The sequence below is a fragment of the Eretmochelys imbricata genome, chromosome 6 (genome assembly GCF_965152235.1).
Source record: "Eretmochelys imbricata isolate rEreImb1 chromosome 6, rEreImb1.hap1, whole genome shotgun sequence".
In the NCBI taxonomy this organism is placed as follows: domain Eukaryota; kingdom Metazoa; phylum Chordata; order Testudines; family Cheloniidae; genus Eretmochelys; species Eretmochelys imbricata.
The window spans coordinates 9,053,639-9,073,496 of NC_135577.1; the positions used below are offsets into that span (position 1 = coordinate 9,053,639).

At 50.7% G+C, this 19,858-nt stretch overlaps 1 protein-coding gene across 1 annotated transcript; it reads right to left on the reverse strand.

The window, feature by feature from the left end:
* Positions 1-1,310: 1,310 nt before the first annotated feature.
* On the reverse strand, positions 1,311-19,182 carry LOC144267041 (E3 ubiquitin-protein ligase TRIM58-like). The gene is made up of 7 exons (XM_077820689.1): positions 19,118-19,182; positions 16,551-17,001; positions 15,495-15,590; positions 6,513-6,743; positions 5,216-5,238; positions 5,017-5,129; positions 1,311-3,767 (listed from the first exon to the last, which is right to left on the reverse strand). Exons 2-7 carry the CDS (start codon positions 16,977-16,979, stop codon positions 3,238-3,240), a joined length of 1,422 nt encoding a protein of 473 aa, XP_077676815.1. The 5' UTR covers positions 16,980-17,001; positions 19,118-19,182; the 3' UTR covers positions 1,311-3,237.
* Positions 19,183-19,858: the final 676 nt, after the last annotated feature.

Sequence of the window (19,858 nt, forward strand, 5' to 3'; positions counted from 1 at the left end):
CAGAGCTGGCTCATGGATTGCACCCCTATGCTCAGGGTTTAACTTTTTGCCATATTTGGGGTCAAGAGGGAATTTCCCACCGGGTCAGATTGGCAGAGACCCTGGGTGTTTTTCTCCTTCCTCTGCAGCATGGGGCATGAGTCACTTGTAAGTCTGAACTAGAGTAAATGGTGGATTCCCTGTAACTTGAAGTCTTTAAATCGTAATTTGAGAACTTCAGTAACTCAGCCAGCGGTTATGGGCCTGTTACGGGAGTGGGTGGGGGCGGTTCTGTGGCCTGCGACGTGGAGGAGGTCAGACTAAATGATCATGATGGTCCCTTGTGGCCTTAAAGTGTATGAGCAATCGGGGTCAGTTGAGATCATTCGAACACGGTGCTTTTTAATACAGCCAAATGCAAGGTCATCTTTCTAGGACCAAGGAACGCAGGCCAGACCTGCAGAATGGGAACTGTACCCTGGAAACCACAGGCCCTGAAAAGGATGTAGGCAAATCCACTCTGCAGTGCCGTGGGTAAGAGGGTAACTTGCTCCTGGGCTGTGTGAGCAGGGAAATACAGAATCAGAGTGGAGAAGGCGTGTTACTGTGGCATGCAGCATTGGGGAGACGGTTCCTGGATCCTGTGTCCAGTCCTGGGATACACACTTCAAGAGACAGCCCATTTTCAGTGAAAGGAAATGTCCTTTGCCATGCCCTGTGGAACTCATTGCCACCTGGTGTTTCGGAGTCCAAGAACTGAACATGTCTCAGGGAAGGGATTGGGGGGCAGATGGAAAGAGGGCGCTTCACACCTGCAGAGGAGCCGCGCTTCAGCGTCCAGGTGGGAAGCGAGAACGTTCACAGTTATCCATCGTCACTAATTACTCCTGGCCCTGACCAGGAGCAAATCAGCTCCTCCCACAACTGCCCACTGCAGGCCTCACACCCCTCCCTCTGAATGGGCTGCTCCTGGGCACTGGACTGGCTAGATGGGCCCCTGGGCTGATCCAGGGTTGATGTTGCCCCCACAGATTGTGAGCTCTTGGGAGCAGGTGCTTTCTCTTTGTTCTGTGTTTGTGCGGCGCCCAGCACAATGGGCACCTGGCCTGTAGGCCCCACATAACTCAAATAAACAATAACAACCCAGCCTGGCAGTGCCGCGGGGACTGCAGTGAAGGACTGCAGCTATTGGGGAAGGCAGAGTTTGGGAGGAGCTGTCTGTCTGTCTTGAGGGCAGGGAATGTGACATGGGGCCTTTCCCCTGCGGGGGTGGGGGGTGCTTCCTCCATTCACTGGACTGAGACCAGCTTTTGTGGCTGCAGAATCCAGTTTATTCTGACACAGTGGTTGCCCCAAACATACAGCCATCACACTGTCTGTCTGCACAGTCGGACTTGTGCTTCCTTCTTGCCTAAAACCCTATGGACCAATGGAGTGCACATGCATCGCCCCCCACACACACCAGTGATGCTAGGAGCAAAGACCCAACAGGGGGCACTGCGGACGCACACACACACCCCGCACACAAAACTCCTCAGCCATACTCATGGCAGGAGTGAATTGTGGGAGTTCAGCCCTTGCCTCCCATCATGCCCCAGGAGGATGTGGGCAGGTTTTCCCACAGTGCCTAATGCTCCCAGGAGCAACACTGTTCTGGGAATCCTGCCCCGGGGGGGGGGGGCTTGTTCCCCAGTAATTGCTGTGTGGGAATGGGTGGAGGGGCATAGGGTGCAGGGCACAGGGCATACGGTGGAGGGGCACAGGAGGTGCAGGGCAGAAAGGCGCAGAAGGATGAAGGGTAGAAAGGGGCTATGGGACAGAGTTGGGGGCTGAGGAGGAGGGGCAGAGGTATGAAGAGTTAGGAGGCAGAGGAGGGGACAAGGGGATGAAGGGGTATGGAGCACAGGAGCGTGGGGCGGAGGGATGTTGGATGGAGGCAGTGAGGCTATGGGGGGGACTAAAGGGTGGAGGAGGCAGAGGGGCGCAAAGGTGGTCCATGCTAGCTCCCCGCAAGGCAAGCTTATCCGATGAGGGTTGAGCACTGTAAGAGCAAACAAACCCTAAGAGGGAAACCTGGAACAAAGTGGGGAAATAAGCCCCCTGACTCCAAACATAAAATCTAGGCGGTTGGTTTTTAAAAAATGCTAAAAACTGAAAAATCAAATGTCATCAAAATTTTTCTAGGGGTCTCTAATTCCCAGAAGACTCTGAGCCACATAGATTTAACCCCTGATTATCAGAGCCCTTGGACAGCAGGATTCAGCCTCCTGGGCACAGTGCATGAAACCCATCCCCTCAGAGCAATTGTCTCAGGCTCTCGCCAGACTCAGGCAGGGCCAGCGTCTGTGCAGTGCCCTGCACAACAGGACCCCAATTCTGGTTGGATTCACAGTAATAGTAATGGGCTCTTGATGGATCCCTCCTGTGATCCCAGACATTGTCCCTGCCCGGATGGCCCCACAGTCTAGTTTTGGAGTCAAGTTCTGGAGTGCAGCACCCAGCAGTGAAGACAATACGGGGGATTTAGGGTGGGTTTCTCCCCAAACTGTCCTTAGTTAGGAAGACGATGAGCTCTGGGTTCTGAATAACTCCCGTGTTAGTGCCTAAGGGTTTGAATCACAAGATGGTGCTGCCCCACGGGGCTGCTGTAGGCGTGACGTACGCATACACCTGGCGGGGGTGGAGTGGAGAGGTCAGTAACTGACAACCTGCCTCATCTTTACATTCAGTTTATCCTAAAAAAAAGGTCCTGACCAAACCAACCCAGCAGAGCGAGAGCTCCCTGGGGAGAGGGGGAGCGAGGCCATCCCACCAGGGGGCACAGACTGAGGTCTGACCAGTGCGGGTGAGCTCATCCCACTGAGCAACCAGGCCAGGCCCTGCCACCTCTGCCCCTCTTCGTCTCAGATCTGGGTGGGGGAGGGGGGGTGGTAGGCAAGGGAGGTACACAGGGCTGGGGGGGAGGTCTATGGGAGCGTGTATACACACGCTTACCCGAGGCAGCCCCCCGTGGCCCTGAGAGCTAGGTAAGGGGAGCAGAGCTGGCTGGCATACCTCATCTCCCTGCCCCCCACCCCTGCTGCTGCTAGGGTGAGGGAGCCCCCCAACTCCAACAGCCTTGAGTGGTTCCCAGCTACTGGACGATTGGGGTGGGTGTTGGTGTGATGGGGAAGGGGCCACTGTCCCACCGAGAGGCCCTGTCAGGGACACTGCCCACCCCCGTGCCCTTCCCCAGCCTGTCAGGCCTGCTTCCCCCGCTCACACCATGGGTTGAACCCTGAGTCTGGTGCCGGGGCACATGAGCCAGAAGAAGGGGAAGAGCGGCTCGGAGAAGGGGGTGCTGGCGGCAAAGGAGAAGATGGGCTCCATGCCCTCGGCCTCATAGAAGGTGATGCTCCCGCTGTCACAGTCCAGGAAGATGCCCAGGAGCTGGGGGCTGCGGCTCGGGGACAGGCTGGTCTTGGGGCAGGTGTGGGCGTGGTAGTGGCCCCTGATGAGGCGCACAGCCCAGATGCCCTCCTCCTGCTCCATGCTGAACCAGCCCTTCCTGCGCAGCGAGCCCCGTGCTACACCCAGCGTCCAGTAGGCCTTGTCGCCCGCCTCCACCTCCACCTCCCAGTAGTGCCGTCCCGTCTGCAGCCCCGCCACGCCCAGCACACAGCGGTACGTGTCGAAACGCTTGGGGTGGGATGGGACGGCCCGATGCGGCTCCCCCAGCCGCACGCCACGATGGTCCTTGGACAGCTCCAGGCACACGTGGGCTGTCTCGGGGTCCAGAGTCACGTCCGCTGTATGGAGAAATGAGAGAGTCAGACCAGCGCTGCTGAGGCCTGCAGCCAAACACTCCATGGTCCAGGGACCACGTGGCCCCGCCCATGGGCCCTGGCTGCACCTCTGCCCTGTGGCCCAGCTCCCCAGAATACAGCCCCACACCACACCATGGTCCTACCCCCAAAACGGAGCTGCAGCTCTGTATCAGGGCCACACCTCCGGGGTGTGGTCCCCTGCCCCAGCTAGCGGCACCGAGCACCGAGACCACTTAGAGATTAATGAGTCTGCTCTACAGCCTTAGCTAAGAGCCATGCGGCTTTTAGCTCCTGCAGTAGAGGCTCATGCATTTAGTTCCAGAGGTCACAGGTTTGATCCCATCGGCGAACGGGGTCTGTCGGTGTTACCCCTGCAATATGGCTCCCAGAAAGCAGCCTCATCCCATGCTGTGGATCTACCCCTCACTATGGCCCCATGCCCACACATCATGGCTCCCCACTTCAGCGCTGTGGGCCTACCTCCCCTCATGTACAAACCACGCCCTCCCTACCTGCACGAGATTCTAAGGCCAGAAGGGATAACTGTGACAATCTAGCCTGGCCTCCTGTGTAACACAGCAGCACAAGACGTCCCTGAATTAATTTCTGTTTGAACTAGAGCAGATCTTTTAGGAAAAAAAAAAACATCCAAACTTGAATTTAAAATGGCCAGTGATGGAGAATTCGCCACAGTTGTTGGTAAATTATTCCAGTAGCTACTCACTCTCGCTGTTAACAAGTCATGCGGTATTTACAGTCTGAGTTTGCCTAGCTTCAACTAGCAGCCACTGTATCTTGTTAGACCTTCGTCTGCTAGCTTGAAGAGGCCTCTATTATTAAATATTTGTTCCCCATGTAAGTACTTATAGACTGTGATCAAGTCACCCCTGAACGTTCTCTTTGTTAAGCTAAATAGACTGAGCTCCTTGAGTCTCTCACTAGAAGGCAGATTTTCTAATCCTTCAACCATTCTCACGGCTCTTCCCTGAACCCTCTGCAATTTATCAACATCATTCTGGAATTGTGGACACAGGACTCCAGCTGCAGTCGCACCAGTGATAAACACAGGTAAAATAACCTCTCTACTCCTACTCAAGATTCCCCCGTGTATGCATCCAAGTATCACTTTACTTCCCCCCCACCACCCCTCCGCCCAAACACACCCGGAGTGTATATTCTTCTGTTCTCCCTAGGATGCTCAGCAAATTCCATCCCGTGCGGTGTCACTCACTCTTGAATCTCTGTAGCATTTTCTTCATATCTAGGCAATGCTCAGGGAATTTGTATTTATTCTTCACTTCAGTGGGGATGGCTTCTGGCTCCCGCAGTTTGATAGTTTCAGCGCTACGGGGAGAAATGCCTTGTTATCTCAGCTCCCAGCATACCCATCCATAGCAGAAACGGAATGGAGATGGACCATGGTCACCTACCTGCTCAGTGAATGCCTCACACCCTGCAGAGAAGAAACGGAGGAGAATCAGTGTCTGCTGTGAAAAAGGCTTGTGTCAAGGTTCCTCCCCCACTCTGAACTCTAGGGTACAGATGTGGGGACCTGCATGAAAAACCTCCTAAGCTTATCTTTACCAGCTTAGGTCAAAACTTCCCCAAGGTACAAAATATTCCACCCGTTGTCCTTGGACTGGCCGCTACCACCACCAAACTAATACTGGTTACTGGGGAAGAGCTGTTTGGACGCGTCCTTCCCCCCAAAATACTTCCCAAAACCTTGCACCCCACTTCCTGGACAAGGTTTGGTAAAAAGCCTCATCAATTTGCCTAGGTGACTACAGACCCAGACCCTTGGATCTTAAGAACAATGAACAATCCTCCCAACACTTGCACCCCCCCTTTCCTGGGAAATGTTGGATAAAAAGCCTCACCAATTTGCATAGGTGACCACAGACCCAAACCCTTGGATCTGAGAACAATGAAAAAGCATTCAGTTTCTTACAAGAAGACTTTTAATAAAAATAGAAGTAAATAGAAATGAAGAAATTCCCCCTGTAAAATCAGGATGGTAGATATCTTACAGGGTAATTAGATTCAAAAACATAGAGAACCCCTCTAGGCAAAACCTTAAGTTACAAAAAAGATACACAGACAGAAATAGTTATTCTATTCAGCACAATTCTTTTCTCAGCCATTTAAAGAAATCATAATCTAACACATACCTAGCTAGATTACTTACTAAAAGTTCTAAGACTCCATTCCTGGTCTATCCCCGACAGAAACCAGCATATAGACAGACACAGACCTTTTGTTTCTCTCCCTCCTCCCAGCTTTTGAAAGTATCTTGTCTCCTCATTGGTCATTTTGGTCAGGTGCCAGCGAGGTTACCTTTAGCTTCTTAACCCTTTACAGGTGAGAGGAGCTTTCCCCTGGCCAGGAGGGATTTCTAAGGGGTTTACCCTTCCCTTTATATTTATGACAGCTTGTTTGGTGAATCCTAACATTTTCCATTTGGGGTTTTTTCCAACCTCCCTCCCACGCAGCCCAAATTTCTGAAGAAAACAAAATCTTTTTCAGCAGAGGGAAAAATCCCAAGTCATTTCCCAACCAATTCTACCAGTTAGCCCCATTTAACAGATGGGAAAACTGATGCCCACAGAAGGAAAAGTCACCCAGAGGCAGGCTGGGATTAAAACCCAGGCGTCCCACATCACTGCCCTGTACCTTACCCCCCCTTGGCCACCCAGCCACCTGCTGACACACCCAACACACTCTCACCTCTAGCAGCTCCACAGACGATTTCCGGCACTTCTCCTCCAGCTCTGCGATGAGTTTGCCCAGGGCAGAGCTCTGCTCCGAGAGGTCAGCTAGGTTGGCCTGTACTCTCTGCACAAAGTCCTTCTCTTCCGTTGCCAGCTTCTCTAGCAGCAGCTTCTCCTCCTCGGTCAGGAACTGGCGGATCTTCTCGAACTCTGACATGATGATCTGACGCTGAACCTGCACTTTCTCCTGCCGGGAGAAGTAAAAAAATCCAACAGGTCTAAGGGAAAACTAAGTGCTACTTACACACCAACCAGCCAGCCAATCTTTCCCTACACTTTTCTCATTGAAAATGGTTTTAATAACAGAGAAAGTGGGAAGAAGGGTGTGTCTCCCACCCCAATTTTCTCCAAATTGTTTGACCTCCCCCCACTCCACTATCCAGGTTTCGAAAAGTGAAACAAAACCAGCATTTTTTATTGAATAACTGTACAGATTCCAAGGCCATAAGGAACCATTAGATTCTAGTCTCACCTCCTGCATAGCCCAGCCATTGAATTTCACCCAGTCACCCCTGTCCTGAGCCCAATGACTTGTGATTCACCAAAGTGTTTTCCAGAAAGGTGCCCATCTAGATTCAAAGCCATCAAGAGATGAGGCATCCACCACTTTCCTTAGGAGTTTGTTCCAGTGGTTAATCACCCCTCGTGTTAATAACTTGTGCCTTATATCTACTTTGAATTTGTCTGGCTTCTGCTCCCAGCCATCGGCTCTTGTTCTGCCATTCTCTGCTAGATCAAAGAGTTTTTTAGTAGCCAGTATTTTCTCCCATGAAGGTACTTCTACACCACCATCAAGTCGCATCTCAGTCTTCTTCTTGAGAAGCTAAAGAGATTGAGCTCTTTAAGTCTCCCATTGAATAATTTGAACCAAAGTGGAAATTTCACATTGGCTCAGAATGTAAAGAAGATCTTCATTTCATTCTGAAATTTCCCATCAAAAATCAGGAAAGGAGAGATGGGAAGGGAGAGATGGATCCAGGTAAATGCTTCTCAGAAACACTTAAAGTACAATGAAAGATGCATTTGTTTTGATGCCCTGGCTTGACCCCTGTGTGATGAATGAAGAGGAGGGGTAGCTCCCTTTTATGGACACCCAGCCAGCCAGTTAGCTACAAAATCCCTGTTAGTAGCTGTTCTCTACTGGCTTTACCTGTAAAGGGTTAAAAAAGCCCATAGGTAGAAGGAAGGGAGTGGGCTCCTGACCAAAGGAGCCAATAGAAGGGCTAGAACTTTTTAAAATTGGGGATAAAACTTTCCCTTTGTCTGTCTGTTGTTGTTCTCCGGAGAGAGGAGACACAGAGTAGCAATGCTGTAAGAAGCTAAACCAGGTAGGAAAAATCATCAAATCATACCTAGGAATTACTTATCTGAAACCCCAGATATGTAAGTAGATCAGGGAATGTCTGGGAAGATGTGATTAGGGTTATTTCTTTTATTTCTTATTGGCTTGTGGACTCCTCTGTGCTAACCCCCAACTGCTTTTGTTTTGCTTGCAACCATTAAGCTGGACTTCAAGAAAACCATTCTTGATGCTTAATTATTATATTTGCTCTTTTAAAATCTAGCAATAGCCTAAGTTCCAGATGTATTTTCTTACTTTTTGTTTTTAATAAAATTTACCTTTTTTAAGAACAGGATTGGTTTTATTGTGTCCTAAGAGGTTTGTGCAGATGTTGTTTAATTAGCTGGTGGCAACAGCTGATTTCCTTTGTTTTCTTTCTCAGCTCTTCCCCGGAGTGGGAGTGAAAGGGCTTGAGGGTACCCCACAGGAAGAAATTCCCAAGTGCCCCTTCCTGGTTCCCAAGGGGGTTTTGCACTTGGGTGGTGGCAGCATCTACCCATCCAAGGTCAGAGAGAAACTGTAACCTTGGGAGTTTAATACCAGCCTGGAGTGGCCAGTATTAATTTTAAGAATCCTTGCAGGCCCCCACCTTCTGCACTCGAAGTGCCAGAGTGGGGAATCAGCCTTGACATGGTGGCAGAGCGGTGAGATCATTTTGAACCAGAAGCACAGACCTCAGGATTTTTAAAGGACACATTTTACCTTTAAGCAGCCTGCAAAGCCAGGGAGTCCAACAAGCGGTTTATTTCTTTTTTTTTTGGTCGAGCTTCATGGCATCAAAATAGCTAGGCTAGAGTAAGGCAGCCCTGTGCATGAGGTTGAGGTCGGGCACTGAAATCCTAGAGAAACCAGTCTTCCCAAAGTGGCACGCCAAGGAGAAGACAGACCCAGATCAAGCCCAGACATCCAGCTCCATGACAGAAATTCTGGGAGGAGATGGGGGAACAAAGACTTCCCAGTAGGGAAGGGTCAGCCATCCCCCAGCCAAGATCCCAGTGCCAGGACGGAGGGATGCCCTTAACTCAGGCTGAGTTCTAATTGAGGCAGAAAGGAATTTCTTCCTAGAGATGAAGCGCTTGAAAGCAGAGGACAGGAGGTGGAAGCGTAGACGAAGAGCTCGTAAGTGGAGATGAAGCGCTTGGAAGCGGAGGTGGAGACAAAGTGATTGGAGGTGGAAGTGGAGGGGAGGAGAGAGGCGAAGCGCTTGGTGGTGGAAATGGAGCTGAAGCGCTTAGAGCTGGAAAAAGCTACGCTGGATCAATCAGGTAGCCCTAACAATCCTTCTCCAAGTACCGCTCCCCATTCCAAAAAATTCCCCACCTACAAGGTAGGTGATGATACAGAGGCCTTCTTAGAAAATTTTGAAAGGGCCTGCCTTGGGTACAACATCCCTATAGACCAGTATATGGTGGAGCTGAGGCCGCAACTCAGTGGACCCTTAGCAGAGGTGGCAGCTGAAATGCCTAAAGAACACATGAACAAGTAAGAACTTTTTAAACACAAGGCCAGAATTGGGATGGGGCTAACACCCGAGCATGCCCGTCGGCGGTTCAGAGCCCTAAGGTGGAAACCAGATGTGGCATTTACCCGACATGCCTACCACATTGTGAAACATTGGGATGCCTGGATATCAGGAGCAAGCGTTAAATCTCTCGTTTTAAGTCTCTCCTAATGCAAATGGAGGAGTTCTTAGAAGGTGTTCCTGAGGAAATAGAAAGTTACATCCTAGATGGGAAGCCCAAAACTGTAATCGAGGCAGGGGAGGTAGCAGTTGGTGCGGATACCAGAAGGGGCAACCCGAGACAACACCCCACCATTGGAGTCTGCCTAAGGCCCCACCTCACAAGGAGGAGCCCTCCACACAGCCAGGGAGATGCCAGATGCCCTCTTGTCCCACCATTCCACTCTCCAACCACCCACCTCGCCCCAGCCCACAGTCAGCTGGGTGATGCTTTAAATGTAATGAGCTGGGGCATGTGAAGGCCAACTGCCCCAAGAGCACCAGCCAGCAGCAACTCATCATCCTGGGGTCCCAATGAGAGCCTTCAGGCCCAGATGCCTCGCAAATACCCCCAGAATGAAGGGAAACTGTGAGTGTGGGCGGGAGGAAGATTACTGCGTGGAGAGACACTGGAGCACAGGTGTCCACTATTCACCAGTCCCTGATGGACCCCAAATTCATTGACCCAGAGGCCCAAGTGACAGTGGAATCCTTTAAGGCCAACTCTTTTAACTTGTCTACAGCCAAGTTGCCTGTCCAGTACAAGGGCTGGTCAGGAATATGGACCTTTGCAGTCTATGACGATTATCCCATTCCCATGCTGCTGGGAGAAGACTTAGCCAACCATGTGAGGCTAAACTGGCCTCCACACCTAACTCCATTCCTAAGCATCCTACAGGGACCCAGCAGACCAGAGTCTATGGCAGCGGTTGTAGATCCAGTTCCTGGGGCCCAGCCAGAACCAACCCAAGAATCAGAACTGGCAGAGCCCTCAGCACCAGAGCCCGTGCTTGCAACCCCGCCAGAGTCAGGGGAGCCAGCACCAAAGGGCGCCACAGAGCCTGCACCTGCAGCAGCAGCTCAACCATTGCAAGAAGCTCAACCGGAGCCTGAAATACAACCCAGTGCACCAGCGGAGAGCGGTTCACAGTCAACGGAGACACCCGCATCACATGCATCGCTTCCAGTGGGACCAAGCCCAGGTCCAGAATCCAGTGAGGAACTGATGTCTCCAGCATCAAGGGAGCAGTTCCAGGCAGAGCAGGAAGCAGATGAGAGACTCAAGGGAGCCTGGACAGCAGCACAAAGGACCCACCACCCCTCAGCTCTTCTAATAGGTCCAGGTTTGTTGTAGAAGGAGGACTCTTATACAAGGAGACCCTTTCTGGTGGGCACAAGGAGGACTGGTATCCTCAGAGACAGTTGGTAGTTCCAACTAAGTATAGGGTAAAGCTCTTGAGCTTAGCCCACAATCATCCTAATGGCCATGCTGGTATGAACAGGACCAAGGACCGTTTGGGGAAGTCATTCCATTGTGAGGGGATGGACAAGGACGTTTCTACCTATGTCCAGCCTTGTGAGGTGTGCCAGAGGGTGGAAAAACCCCAAGACCAGGTCAAGGCCCCTCTCCAGCCACTCCCCATAACTGAGGTTCCATTTCAGCGAGTAGCTGTGGATATTCTGAGTCCTTTCCCTAAGAAGACACCCAGAGGAAAACTGTACATACTGACCTTCATGGATTTTGCCACCCAATGGCGGGAAGCAGTAGCTCTAAGCAATACCAGGGCTAAAAGCATGAGCCAGGCATTGGCAGACATTTTTGCCAGGGTAGGTTGGCCCTCCGACATCCTTACAGATTTGGGGACAAAATTCCTGGCAAGGACTATGAAACGTCTTTGGGAAGCTCATGGGGTGAACCACTTGGTTGCCACTCCTTACCACCATCAAACGAATGGCCTAGTGGAAAAGTTTAATGGGACTTTGGGGGCCATGATACATAAATTCATGAATGAGCACTCCAATGATTGGGACCCAGTTGCTCTTTGCCTACAGGGCTGGACCACATCCCAGTTTGAACCCTTTGAACTCATTTATGGCCACAAAGTTAAGAGGCCATAACAGCTGGTGAAGCAGCAATGGGAGGGGGTTACATCTTCTCCAGGAACTAACATTTTGGACTTTTTAACCAACCTGCAAAACACCCTCAAAGACTCTAGCTCTTGCTCAAGAAAACCTGCAGGATGTTCAGCAAGAGCAAAAGGCCTGGTATGATAAACATGCCAGAGAGCGTTGCTTCAGAGTAGGTGACCAAGTCATGGTCCTGAAAGCACTCCAGGCCAATAAGATGGAAGCATCGTGGGAGGCGCCATTTATGGTCCGAGAGCGCCTGGGAGCTATTAATTACCTCATAGTGTTCCCAGACCCTACCCTAAAACCTAAAGTATACCATCTTAATTCTCTAAAGCCCTTTTATTCCCAAGAAATCAAGGTTCTCCAGTTTACAGCCCAGGAGAGAGACGACGCTGAGTGTCCTGAAGGAGTCTACTATGAAGGAAAAAGCAATGGTGGCATGGAAGAGGTGAGCCTTTCCATGACCCGTGGGTGTAAGCAACAACAGCAGATCCAGGAGCTGTACAGCAGATTCGCACCAATGTTTTCAGCCACCCCAGGACAGACCGAACAGGCGTACCACTCCATTGACACAGGTGATGCTCGCCCAATTAGAGACCAACCCTACCGGGTGTCTCCTCAAGCCAAAACCGCAATAGAAAGAGAGACCAAGGACATGTTACAGATGGGTGTAATCCACCCCTCTGAGAGTGCATGGGCCTCTCCAGTGGTTCTGGTTCCCAAACCCAATGGGGAAATCCAGTTTTGGACTAGCCCGTTTTAATGACACAAGTGGAGGAGCATCCACCGTAAACTAAATGCTGTAACTCGCCCAGAGAACTATCCAATGCCACACGCAGATGAGCTACTGGAGAAACTGGGACGGGCCCAGTTCATCTCCACCTTAGACTTAACTAAGGGGCACTGGCAAGTGCCACTAGATGACCCCGCCAAGGAAAGGTCAGCCTTCATTACCCATGTAGGGCTGTATGAATTTAATGTGCTCCCTTTTGGACTGCGAAATGCACCCACCACCTTCCAGAGACTGGTAGATAACCTTCTGGCTGGATTTGGGGAATTTGCAGTCGCCTACCTTGACGATGTGGCTATATTCTCAGATTCATGGGCAGAACACCTGGAACACCTCCACGCTGTCTTCCAGCACTTAAGGGAGGCAGGATTAATCGTTAAGGCCAAAAAATGTCAAATAGGCCTAAACAGGGTAACGTACCTTGGACGCCAGGTGGGTCAAGGAACTGTCAACCCCCTACAGGCTAAAGTAAATGCTATCCAAAAGTGGCCTGTCCCTAAGTCAAAGAAACAGGTCCAATCCTTCTTGGGCTTGGCCGGGTATTACCAACGATTTGTACCACACTACAGCCAAATTGCCACCCCACTGACAGTCTTAATCAGGAAAAAACAGCCAAATGCAGTTCAGAGGTCTGAGAAGTGTCAAAAAGCCTTTAACCAGCTTAAAGCGGCCCTTACGTCTGACTCTGTACTAAGGGCCCCAGACTTTGACCAACCGTTCGTCATAACCACAGATGCATCCGAGTGTGGTGTGGGAGCGGTTTTAATGCAGGAAGGACCAGATCAACAATTCCATCCTGTCGTGTTTCTCAGCAAAAACCTTCTGAGAGGGGAAGCCACTGCTCAGTCTCAGAAAAAGAATGTTACGCCATTGTGTATGCTCTGGAGAAGCGACACCCATACATTTGGGGATGGCGTTTCCACCTGAAGACTGACCATGATGCACTAAAGTGGCTTCACGCAGTCAAAGAAACTAACAAAAAAACTTCTTCGGTGGAGTTTAGCTCTTCAAGACTTTGATTTTGAAATACAACAACATTTCACGAGCCTCTAACAAAGTGGCTGATGCACTCTCCCAGAAAGGTTGGCCAGAATCAGCCGGGTAAAAATGTCCCTGTAAGTCATTGTAGTCCTTGAAATGTAAAAAATACGGCTTAGTTCTTCATGAAATTATTAGTCAAATTAAAGGTGCATGTATCTTATTAACTCTGTTTCCTAAACCTCTAGGAAGAAATCCCAGCCGGTGTGGTCCTGACCTGAACCAGGTTGGCCAGCGCCGTCTGTGATTTGGGGGGCGTGTGATAAATGAAGGGTGGGGAGGATAGCTCCCTTTTATGGACACCCAGCCAGACAGTTAGCTACAAAATCCCTGTTAGTAGCTGTTCTCTACTTGCTTTACCTGTAAAGGGTTAAAAGAGCCCATAGGTAAAAGGAAAGGAGTGGGCACCTGACCAAAAGAGCCAATGGGAGGGTTGGAACTTTTTAAAATTGGGAATAAAACTTTCCCTTTGTCTGTCTGTTGTTGTTCTCCGGAGAGAGGAGACACAGAGTAGCAATGCTGTAAGAAGCTAAACCAGGTAGGAAAAATCATCAAATCATACCTAGGAATTACTTATCTGAAACCCCAGATATGTAAGTAGATCAGGGAATGTCTGGAAAGACGTGATTAGGGTTATTTCTTTTATTTCTTATTGGCTTGTGGACTCCTCTGTGCTAACCCGCAACTGCTTTTGTTTTGCTTGTAACCATTAAGCTGGACCTCAAGAAAACCATTCTTGATGCCTAATTATGATATTTGCTCTTTTAAAATCTAGCAATAGCCTAAGTTCCAGATGTATTTTCTTTCTTTTTGTTTTTAATAAAATTTACCTTTTTTAAGAACAGGACTGTGTTTTTGTGTCCTACGAGGTTTGTGCAGATGTTGTTTAATTAGCTGGTGGCAACAGCTGATTTCCTTTGTTTTCTTTCTCAGCTCTTCCCTGGAGGGGGGTGAAAGAGCTTGAGAGTACCCCACAGGGAGGAATTCCCAAGTGCCCCTTCCTGGTTCCCAAGGGGTTTTTTGCATTTGGATGGTGGCAGCATCTACTCATCCAAGGTCAGAGAGAAGCTGTAACCTTGGGAGTTTAATACAAGCCTGGAGTGGCCAGTATTAATTTTTATAATCCTTGTGGGCCCCCACCTTCTACACTCAAAGTGCCAGAGTGGGGATTCAGCCTTCACACCCTGCTAGACAAGTTTGCCCAGGGATGACTCGGTCCCTTTGGGAGTGGGGGGCTCAAAGAGGCTCACACCCTCAAGGGAGAGGGAAAGGTTTTTGAGAGCTAAGGAGAACTAGACTGGGGAAAGTTGGCAGGATTCCAGGTAAAGCAGATCTACGTGGAGACCTTTTGATGAGTCAGGGTCCTTCTCTCTGAAGTGCTTTGTCCAGATGGTTACAGACACACCGCTATTGCTATAAGAAGTCTGGCTACTGAATGGACCACGGGTTGGGCGCTCCCCGAGGGAGAGCCCACACGTGCATGATACACCAGGGACTGCGGGGCAGGACCCGGTCTGAGAGTGGCAGAATCTCAGGATTCCACCCCAGAGAGATGGAGGCTCACAGCCAGAGCAGGGTGTCCTCAGAGAGCACAGGGGGACAGAGGAGCAGTGTCCCTGAGCCGTGACAGCCATGCTCCCCTACGTCTGTGCTAATGTGCTCCCGGATCCCCACAGCAGCTACAGCACATGTATGCGTCTAGTAGTGTCTGCTCCATCCCTGGGAGTCTGTCAGTGGAGATGGAGCGTCTCTGTCTCAAAGCTCTGCTCTAGCTCAGCCAGGAGCTATTGGACCAGAGGCAGGAATCGCTGTGGGAGATTCTCTGGCCTGGGTTAGGCAGGAGGCCGGCCCTGCTGGCTTAGACATCTACAGTCGTTGCACTAATAAACTTAATCTTTTAGAGGGGGATGCTTTGGTGCCCTGGGTTCAATCCCCACAGATCCCTGAGCCAGGGTCATCACTAAATACAGAAGGAGTCGCCAGTTAATACCTTGCTATTATTATTAATTCGTATCATGGCAGCAGTTGGGCCCTGTTGCACCGAGCACGGCACCGACACAAGGCGACCAAGAGCGAGGCCTCAATAGGTTGTGGTTGAACTGGAGTGGATCTACCTTCCCACCAGGGAGACACTCACCTGCCATTCCTTGATCTTCCTGTTCTCCTTGGCCTCCAGCCGCTTGGCAGCTTCCATCTCCTTCCTGAGCTGAGTCAGGGCTTGCTGGACTTTGGTCTGAGGGGGAAGAGCAGCACAGGTCAGGAGGGCATCCGGGAGGGCCATGCACCTTCCACTGAGGTGCTGACCACTTCTGGCTTCCACCAGACCTGTGACCTGACCATGTAGAGTGGGTTGTAAGGCTGCTACTGCATCTCAGCTAATGCCCCCTGGTCTGCAAGCTCAAACAGGAACGGTGTGTGGTTGAAGATCCAGAGGTCTGAGATCAAGGGCGCTGGACCAGGGGAAGTCAGGGGGCCATGGCTCCCCCAATCTTTACCGGCCATAAGAACAAGTGATGGAGAAGGGACAGAGAGGAGTGTGTGGTGGGTGGGGTCTTGAGGGAAGGTGGTGCAGGAGCGGGGCCTTGGAGGAAGAGGTGGTGTGGGGATGGGGCCTCGGGGGAATGGGCGGTGTAGGGGCGGGGCCTCGGGGGAATGGCCCACATGGAGGCGGGGCCACAGTTCGGGAGCCTGTGGGCCCCCTCACTTTTAAGGCTCTTCCACCGCTCCTGCCTGGGATCAGTCACCAGGGGTGTCCCTTTGTACCAGTAAAGTGAGCCTATTAGCCACACACAGGCTCCCCTATAAATGAAGCCTGTCCATAGATTTGCTTAGAAGTTCCCCTCCCCCACAAAGAAAAATGTTGTTGTTTTTTTCAACATGGATGATGTTGTGAAAAATATTCATGTTTTTCCCTGAAAAGTTCCCTCGGTTGCAGTGAAGAAACCCTAAAGCCGTTGCTTGGTCTATTTGTGTCAGAGCTGGGAACTGAACCCGGCCTCCTGGGGGCCTGCCCTGGGCATGGACAAGCAGCCCAGCCCGCTGAGGAAAAAGCGTTTTCTCAAACACAAAAAAAGACTTGTAGCCCCACCTAAACTTTCAGCAGTGGAGAGGAGCCCCCAGCTGCGCCTGTGATTAGCACCCAGCTCCCCAGCAGATTAGCACCCAGGAACCCCTGCACCCAGCAGACTCTCACCCTGTATGTTTGGGCAGCCTCCTCCATGGGTGCCACCCTGTGTTCTCGGTGCTCTTGGGACTCCCGGCACACCACGCAGATGGCCTTCCCGTCCTCCTCGCAGAACAACTTGAGCTGCTCTTGGTGATGCTGGCAGAACAGCCCCGCCCACTCCTCTCCCCTCATGGCCCTCAGCTCCAGGATGGTCTTTAACATGTTGGCCAGCTGCCAATTGGGCCGGAAGTTGTCCTTCTTGAATTTCCCTTTGCAGACGGGGCACTGGACGGGGCGACAAGGGCTTTCCTCCTCACATGCCTCACAGTATCGGCTGATGCAGACCTGGCAGAAGTTATGCCCACAGTCAATGCTCACTGGCTCAGTGAAGCACTCCAGGCAGATGGGGCACAAGGCCTCACCCTTCAGTCTCTCCACAGGGTTTGCTGAGGCCATGATGCCGCTATATGGCAACGCCCTGTAAAACAGAGTGCTTATGTTCATGGCACACGCACAGAAATGAGATAAAAACATAAAACTCTCTTGCTGGAAGGTTGCAACGTGATGCTACTTTAATTCCTAGAATTCAGAATAACACTCCTCAAGAATCCCAAAACAGAGAGAGACAAAGCAGGCTGCTCCCTAAGGCAGTGAGGCCCAATTCATCCACCTTGCACTTGGCTGGCTGGCTGCAGACTGACTGATCACACACTCCCCTCTAGAGCCCCTTAGTCTGCAAACAGGATCAGGAAAAAAAAAGATTCTTAAAGTGATAGCTTGCAATGAAAACACAGTCCTCAATACACCACACAAACCCAAGAGCTATTTTAGGGATCCAAACAAACTTGCTTTATAGAGACCCAAATTCTACCTAGGGAGAGGAAACTTCCTCTGAAGGTGTGTTATCCTGCATGTGTAACCCACCAGTCAGTGCAAGGCATTAGTCTATTACAACCCAGCCACTTTAGCTCTAGTTATATGGACCCCATCACCAGAGTGTCAGCTGCCTCACTATCTTTATGAGTCCCTGTGCTAATCCCAGTCCTTCATGGCCCATGGGGAGAACAGGATTGCCTGCACTGCCCTCAACATGCTCACAACACATACAGCTCTGCACTAAGACAATGGCTGTAATCAAATATCATGCTTCAGGGTTACAGCCACTGAGGAGGTCAGGAAGGAATTATTTGTCTCCATGCACAGTTTGGCCAGATGTATTCTTCATTTCCTCTCCATCCCCCTTTCTCTGAAGCATCAGGGATTGTCCATAGCTGGAGACAGGACAGACTAGTGGTCTGAGGCTGTCTGAAGAATGCTTTCTAGCTATGTGGCTGGTGGATCTTGCTCCCATGCGCAGGAAGGACTGTTCCCCAGGTCAGATTATCAGGGATCTTGGGGGTTTTCACTTTCCTCTGCAACATGAATCACCTGCCAAGACCACATGGGCGTTTCTCACCGAATCAATTCCCTGCCATTGCAGGGGCCTCAGGGGCCCCTTGGTCTCAACTGTTCTCTGCCTGGGACACTCAGCTATTTAATCTCCTGAAGACTGAAATGCTTTAGTCTAATTTAAGTGATTGGGCTCAATACCAGGGTAACTGGGTGAGATTCTCTGGGCTGGGTTATGCAGGAGGTCAGACTAGATGATCTAATGGTTCTTTCTGGCCTTAAAATCTATAAAACAGCATTGTAGTGATATTCACAGCCCCCCGTGAGGCAAGGCACAGCTGTTACCCCCAGAACAGTTCACCGACTTGCTCAAGACCACCCGAGGGACCTGTAGCAGAGCAAGAATTGAACCCAACTCAGCGGGTCCCAAGATAGCAGCACCCAAACCACTGGACCATCATTCCCCTCCCAACAGGAGTGCAACAGACTCATGCTTTTGGCTCTGCAGGCTGCTGTGGTTGGGAAAGATGCCAGCTACGGCACTTGCCCTTTCCCAGCGCTGCCAGCTGTCACAAGATTGAATGCTTTTTTTCAAACCCTGACTCTTGCACTCCCCGGATTATGGGGGAATCTCCGGTTGCGTTTTTAAGAGTTTAAGAGTCAGCTGACAGAAACATGATGACCCTACATGGCACTGACCCTAGAGGACAAATAGACTAATTATTTTTTTTGAGGTCTCCTGATTTATGGGGTCCTTCCTCAAGTCAGCAGTGCCGTCTTCCTCTGACACAGCTCGTACAGCCATGGGGCTGGATGGGGCAGTGCCCACAGAGAATACAGGATCATTCCCCTACCTGCTAGGACAGCAAGCACAACCGCGGCCATCTTGTCTGGCTTGGGGGCGGGGGGGAAGGAGCAGGACTGTGCCGAACTAAAAACACCAACCTCCCCAGCTAGAGCAAAGGGGCCAGAGTTTGGAGCTGAGGTTGTAACAGGCTCACATCTGCTGTGCATTAGGCCCAGCAGGGGACCTCACCTGTCACATACAGTGACCAGCAAGGGGGTCCCACCAGCACAAAAGGGACAAGCTGGGGCGGGAGACAGAAATAATGTGGGGAAGACTGAGCGTGGCAGGGGGAAGGGTGGAAGACAGGAATAAGGCAGACAGAAAGAGAAGGGCAAGGAGGAGAAATGGAATTCTTTACCTCCCCGAAAGCCTGGGCCATGTGCTCAGGTCAGAGCTCCAAGCTCATGGCAAAAGCTCCCAGCACAAGGTGAAGCCAGCAAAGTGAACTTTGTCCTTCCTGCCACTTTCTGTGCAGAGGGCGTTCCCGGTTAGGGCTGCTGGAGCCTCCAGGCATTATTAAAAATCATGTCGCATGATGTAACCTCCAGGAATACGTCCAACCAAAACTGGCAAGCAGGAGCGGGCAGATTGTGCAGGAGGAGGGGGCATGGGGCAGCAGGCGCCAAGAAGGGCAGAGGGTGTCTCCCTGAACGGGGATTATTAGTGCCAAGACACAACCACAACCCTTGCTGGTGTGAATCAGCTGTTATTCCACTGGAGCCAATGGGCCAGATCAGCTGTAGCGCTATTGATGTCAGTGGGCCAGATGCCGACTGGGTGTGAATTGGCCATCACTCCTTTGGAACCAATGAGGCCAAATCCCCAGCTGGTGTCAATCATCCATAGCTCCATTGGCATCAATGGGGCCAGATACCCCAAAACTGGAATTTGTAATCAAAAATTTTAATGAAAACTGATTTTTAAACTAGTTAATTAATTGCTGTTTGAAATGGAAAGTCTCTTCAGTTTTCAGTAATTTTTTTTTAAAGGTAGAAAATTTCAGTGCCCAGTAATAAGACTGTTGGGTAAAATTTTTTGATATTCAGTTTCAAATAAAAAAACCCGACACAATGTGGTTTCCAAAAATGAAAAGGTTTGG

Excerpts from the sequence above, each read along its gene's own strand:
- LOC144267041 (XM_077820689.1), bottom strand. The coding sequence starts at position 16,979 with ATGGCCTCAGCAAACCCTGTGGAGAGACTGAAGGGTGAGGCCTTGTGC. Across the intron at positions 6,744-15,494 it reads GGAAGATCAAGGAATGGCAG|GAGAAAGTGCAGGTTCAGCG; the intron begins GTGAGTGTCTCC and ends TTCTCCCGGCAG. Across the intron at positions 3,768-5,016 it reads AATGCTACAGAGATTCAAGA|CGGACGTGACTCTGGACCCC; the intron begins GTGAGTGACACC and ends TTCTCCATACAG.